General features: G+C 41.1%; 1 protein-coding gene across 3 annotated transcripts in view; it reads left to right on the top strand.

Annotated features, from left to right (window-relative positions):
- Positions 1–17: 17 nt before the first annotated feature.
- The window catches only part of PEX1 (peroxisomal biogenesis factor 1), a 47,513-nt gene continuing 41,319 nt past the window's right edge, over positions 18–6,211 (top strand). For all 3 annotated transcript variants that reach the window (XM_042917684.1, XM_042917676.1, XM_042917694.1), the window contains exons 1-2: positions 18–211; positions 5,080–5,223. In XM_042917684.1, the coding sequence (XP_042773618.1) occupies positions 83–211; positions 5,080–5,223 (273 nt within the window). In that variant the 5' untranslated portion in view covers positions 18–82. The remainder of the gene's footprint in view (positions 212–5,079; positions 5,224–6,211) is intronic.

Raw genomic sequence — 6,211 nt, 5'->3', positions numbered from 1 at the left:
TCTCCGGTTCTGACACCCTAGGCAGGCCCAGTGGCCCGAGTCCGCTGGAGCGTACGTTCGGGGGAATTTGTGCTTGCCGGCGATGTGGGGTGGCGATCGCCTGGCGGGTGCGGAGGGTGGTGGGGTAGCGGTGACTCTGGTCTTCACCAACGCTCGAGACTGCTTCCTCCACTTGCCGCGGCGTCTCGTGGCCCAGCTTCGCTTGCTGCAGGTAAGGCGCCGGCCCTGGACGTGGGCTCCCAGCCCGGACTCGGGGCACCTGGTCGGCAGCCTGGGGGCGGACCGAGTCAAGGTCTTTCAGGGACGCGGCGGCGGCTCGGGCCTCTCCCGGAGGCGTGGAACGGGCTGCCTTTCCGTCTCCGCCGAGCCGTTCCGAGGCCAGACAGAAGGCCCCTCGAGGGCAGGGCCCGCGGGGGGCACACTCTGCAGCCCACACCATGTCTGGTGCAGCACTGGGCCTTAAACTTATCCTATTCCAGGTGTTTTCACTCGCCAAGAGTGGGCTTTCAAACATCCCAGTATTCTACGTGTGCTTTGGGAAATATTCCTCACTCCAGTTTGGAAAGGCTCCTGGGAAGTCGGTAATTTTTATTACCTTAAAAAATGTTTTTCCTGCTAGTGATTTCCTGGTTCCTGCCCGACTGCCGTCCGGGCCTCCAGAGGGAGGGGCAGATTTGGTTTGCAGAGTCCCTGTTAAGTGAAGGGCACGTTAACAGAGACTAAGCACCGTCTCCCTGAGCAGGGTAGGTTAGAAAATGAAGGTTCTTCCCTGTGTCGCCGATGCTCGGAACCCATCCGAGGTGTACCAGGAATGTGCAGTAGAATTATGCATACTTGGAAGTACAGAGGTAGGATTGCTTGAAACTCTGTCGTCAGTTGCCCTTCTAAGCACTGGCAGAGACAGCATCCGTATTTTCGTAAGTAGAAATAGAGGCACATAGTCTACAAGTGTGAGTGTGCTTACGCGGGCAGAAGGATAGGATATTTGAAATCCTCAGAAATCGTGGATGCATGGTACCCAGCACTGACTGGTCATGCAGGAAATATTTAATAGTTTACAATAATTTTTTTTATTTTTTATTTTTAACATTTATTTATTCTTGAGACACAGAGAGAGAGACAGAGCATGAACGGGGGAGGATCAGAGAGAGAGGGAGACACAGAATCGGAAACAGGCTCCAGGCTCTGAGCGGTCAGCACAGAGCCCCATGCAGGGCTTGAACTCACGGACCGCGAGATCATGACCTAAGCTGAAGTCTGACGCTTAACCGACTGAGCCACCCAGGCGCCCCAATAGTTTACAATAATTTTAAGTATCCTACTTTTTCACTTTACTTCTCTGTAGTTTTTTCTAGATAATTTTCCCCCTAGAATTACTGGGCTAGAGGGCATGGGTAATTATTAAAGCATAAAGTCATGAGTTGGGAGTTAATGGGTTGAATTATTTTATTTGGGTTGAAGCATGGAGTACATAATATCTATAATGTTGAAATGAGAAGAGGGCCAGAACAATGGCCTTCTGGCCTGTGTCAGACTTACCTTGAGCTTTTAAAAATACGAATGTTCTGTTTCTTCCTCAGGCCTACTGAATCAGAATCTTGGGGAGTGAACTTCAGGCATCTGTAATTTAAAAAGTAACTTTGGGCTATTTGGATGTACAAGAATTGAGACCCACTGTTACAGATTCCTAGGTTGTTGATGGTGAAAGGGACGTTGGGTATCTAGGGTATTTCTGTACTCACTGGCACTCCTAGGCTGGTATTTCCACACTGTTAATTTGTCCTCTTGTCTCTCACTCATTGTGCAGCACTGTTTCTTCCATAACCCTGCTCCTTTCCACTTGTGTATTTGTGCTTTTCTTTCTTCCCAAAATGTTTTCCCTCCTTCCATGACTTTAAAAACTGAGCATAATCAATCTTACCTCCTCTGCCTAGCTTTCAGATTCTCTGTTGCTCACCTGTGTCTCCTTTTCAAAACTTCACTGCTCTGTTTATGTGACACATCTCCCTTGTCATGCTCTGTGTTTCAAGTATTGTTTTGTTTATCCAAGTCCTTATTTCAGGACTGGGTACCCAGTAGATGCTTTAACTCAGGATTTTTTAATCTTGGCTCTTTAGGCTGGATAATTTTTTCTTATGGGGGATTGTGCTGGGTATGGTAAGATGTTTATAGGAACTTTGCTCTCTAGGCCCTACATACCAGTAGCATCTCTCCCCTTCAGTAGTGACAGCTAAAAATGTCTCCAGACATTGCCGGATGTCTCCTGGGAAACAAAATCACCCTTGCGTTGAGAACCATTGCTTTACCTGAGTTATTTTGTCTGTATGCTAGGCTCAGTGCTTGCTGTGACGGCTGAAATGGGGGAAAGGATTCACGTCCACACTGAATTCAAACAAATAAACCTAAATGGCCATCCGGAAATGGCCAGGTACAGACTTGTCATTTCTTTTGTGTTAGCAAAAGATAACCTAGGCCTCAAATCTGGCCAGTCCTAAGGCATGACTACCTGTGATTTCACCTGAAAGTTCCCTCTGGATTATACCAATACCACAGGTAATGGCAAAAGCAGATATTTATTGATTGAATTCCTGGGAGAGGAGCTCCTCTCTTTCCAGTCTGTGGGTTTCTTCTCTTTACCTGAGTGCCCAGTGGTTCTGCAGTTCAGGTGGAAAATGTTTTACATGAAAATGGACTCACAATATTAGTTTGCAAAACCCAGCTGAACGTGTATTATGATTATGGAGCTGGTTATTACACATTGACCAAAGGAATAATTGAAGTATTTTTCCTGTTTAATAAAGTCAGTTTTTCCCTTTTCCAGTGAGTTGGTAGAATTCTCATTTTTGATATTTCAGGCCATATTTTGTATCTCCTTATTTAACATCTCTAGTTTTAAACGTTTCTTCTGTAGGGGTGCCTGGCTGACTTGGTCGGTGGAGTGTGCGACTCTTGATCGCGAGCTTGTGAGTTTGAGCCCCACATTAGGTGTAGAGATTACTTAAAAATAAATAAATTTAAAACCTGCCCCATTTAAAAAAATAAAATTTTCTTCTTATGAAATAAGAGTTGATCTGGATTATATGCCGCTGACTGATGAAACTGTGGAAAACACCCAGGGAGTTGGTCATCTTCACCCTGTAACCTCAGCTAACATACTTACAGCTGACATAATAATCTGGAATTTGACTCCAGTCCAGTGCTCTGTATACTTTATTACACTGTGCTTAGCATCAGCAAGAACAGTTAGATTATCCTGTGAATTGTGAGAAAAATTATACAATTAAGACATACACGATGACTTTCTTGTATAAAAAGTTTTAATAACATGGTTAGTTGGAAGTACATTATATTGCCTCAAAATCCTTTGAAATTTTTCCTATTTAAAGAAACACAGTAGGGGTGCCTGGATGGCTCAGTCAATTGAGTGTCAGATTCGACTCAGCTCATGATCTTGTGAGTTCAAGACCTACATGGTCTTGAACAGACATGTTCATGCTGTCTGTGCTGACAGCAGCGAGCCCACTGTGGATCCTCTGCCCTCTCTCCCCCTACCCCGCCCGTGCCCTCTCTCAAAAATGAAATATTTAAAAAAAAGAAAGAAGCACAATAAGCAGCCTATAACCAGTTTTGAGGTAGTAAGATTTGATGGAAATGAATGAATTTAATATTTAACAATTCAGTGCATCAATGACTTAATTTTAATATTAATAAATGACTTTAATAATACTAAAATGTCATGAAGTGGTAAGTTTTCATGGTTATCAATGAAGTCCTTTTAATTTTTTTAAGTGTTTATTTTTGAGAGAGAGAGAGACAGAACAGGAGTGGGGGAGGGGCAGAGAGAGAGGGAGACACAGAATCTGAAACAGGCTCCAAGCTCTGAGCTGTCAGCATAGAGTCTGATGAGGGACTCGAACCCACGAACCATGAGATCATGACCTGAGCTGAAGTCAGACACTCAACTAACTGAGCCACCCAGGCACCCTGAGAACACATTTTTTTAAATAAATATTTGTATTTTTAAGTAATCTCTATACCCAACATGGGACTCAAACCTAGAATCCCGAGATCAAGAGTCGCATGCTGCACCTACCGAGCCAGCCAGGCGCCCTGAAAATACATGTTATATTTTGATTTAATTACTTGCACATACAATTTCTTAGTTCTAAAGCTTAAAGTTATTTAAGAAGCTGCATAATATAGAATTTCTGGAAGTGTACATAAGAAGCTGGTAATATTAATTACCTCTGGGAACAGGAACCTGCCTTCATGTTTTATGCTTTTGTAATTTTTGTGGTTTTACCATGTGCATTTATTCCCTTTTAATAAACATACTGTTACATTAAAAAAAAATTTTAGTGTTTATTTATTTTTGAGAGAGAGAGAGAGTCAGAGTGCAAGCTGGGAAGGGGCAGAGAGAGAGGGAGACACAGAATCCAAAGCAGGCTCCAGGCTCTGAGCTGTCAGCACAGAGCCCAACATGGGGCTTGAACCCACAAACTGAGATCATGACCTGAGCCGAAGTCGGACGCTTAACTGACTGAGCCACCTAGGCGCCCCAGTTATATTTTTAATGATCATGATATATTTCTACTTACTGACTCATGCTTTACCAAAATGGTAAATTTGTAACTTATTTAATGATATTCCTATTAATAGATATTTGAGACAGTTCTAAGTTTTTAGTGTTACAGAAAATACTGCAGAGATATGTTTTGGTGTGGTTTTCTTCAGTCAATCATTAATTCAGAATAAATATTCAAATATATACATCTAGCTCAAAGTTTATATATAAATTCATTGGCTACCTGTTGCCATTTTGAATTCTGGAATGGTTGAATCAATTTGTATTGCCATCATAAGAATGTAAGAGTATTGGTTTCACCCACAGCATCACCAGTCTTGGGTATTAGAAATGATTATAGTTTTTTAAATGCTCTAATGTGCACAACCAAGACCTATCGCCTATCTATAGAACTCTTTTTGTATATGTGGATTGCAATAATAGTTTATCTTTAATGTGAATACAGAAAAGCACACAAAAACTCTCATACACCTCCTTTCTTCTTTAATAAATAGAATCAAGCTATAGAAGTGGCCTGGGGTCATCAGCCTGCATTCTTGAGCTGGGTAGAAGGCAGGCATTTTAGTGATCAAGGTGACAGTGTGGCTGAAATTAACAGACAACTTGGTCAGAAACTTGGACTCTCAAATGGGGACCAGGTGAGTACAAAATGTGATGACTATAACTTTTTCCTGATGTCACATAATATAACAATGGAAAGTAAACATTCAAATTAATTTTTTAAGGAGGTGAGATGACACCTAACTTGTGTGCTGCTATAACCAGTCTAGGATATGCAAGTTGACTGTAAACTCTGTTGTTAAATCTTTATCTTGTATTCTGCTCCCTAGTTGATTTTGTGTTCTATCTATTTCACTCACTTTCCAGGTTCCCTGATTTTGTTTGTGTGCAATTATTTTTACTTTATGAATTACTGAATTTTACTTACTATTACTAGACTTCATTTGCTTCCAGCAAATCTTCTAACCTTCCAGAATCATACTTGATTTTTAAAAAATCTATCCAACAGAAAAGTTGTTATTTTTCTATTTTTGTCTTGCCTATGAATTTAATTGTAAACCTCAAAGCTTAAGGACTTACGTCTAGTTTTTCATTTTATTGTATTCACCAATTTATGTCCTTCTAAATACTTTAAACTATGGAAATAATACATATTCATTGCAAATATTTTACAATTGAAAGTAAAAAAAATGGATTTCTCTAACCCCAGCCTCAGAATGAATGTGTACTGTATGTTGGGATCTTAGTACACCTTTAGGATTTAAAGAATGGGAGGAAGGAAAGGAAAGGGAAGGAAGAATACACATTTTCTTTTTTTTTAATCACACACATTTTCTGCAGTTCTCCCCACAAAGTATATCAGAGGTACCTTTCCACATACTACAGTATGCATTGAACATCTCTGAATCCGTATAGAATGAAACATTACAGATTGACTTACAGAGTCCAGGGGGCTACACATTGAAAATTCTGATAGATGGGCTAAACTGCATTCTATTACCAGCTTCCCATAACAGTATATGAGAATGTTACATCCCTTTATCTTGGTTTGAACATAGACTAATTTTGTTCATGCTTGCTTTTGATAATGAGAAAAGGCCACTAATGAGAAATCCATAGTCCTAG

Source organism: Panthera leo, chromosome A2, assembly GCF_018350215.1.
Source record: "Panthera leo isolate Ple1 chromosome A2, P.leo_Ple1_pat1.1, whole genome shotgun sequence".
Classification (NCBI taxonomy): Eukaryota; Metazoa; Chordata; class Mammalia; order Carnivora; family Felidae; genus Panthera; species Panthera leo.
The sequence above is the reverse complement of the archived record's forward strand: the minus strand, read 5'-3'. Positions and strand labels throughout refer to the sequence as shown.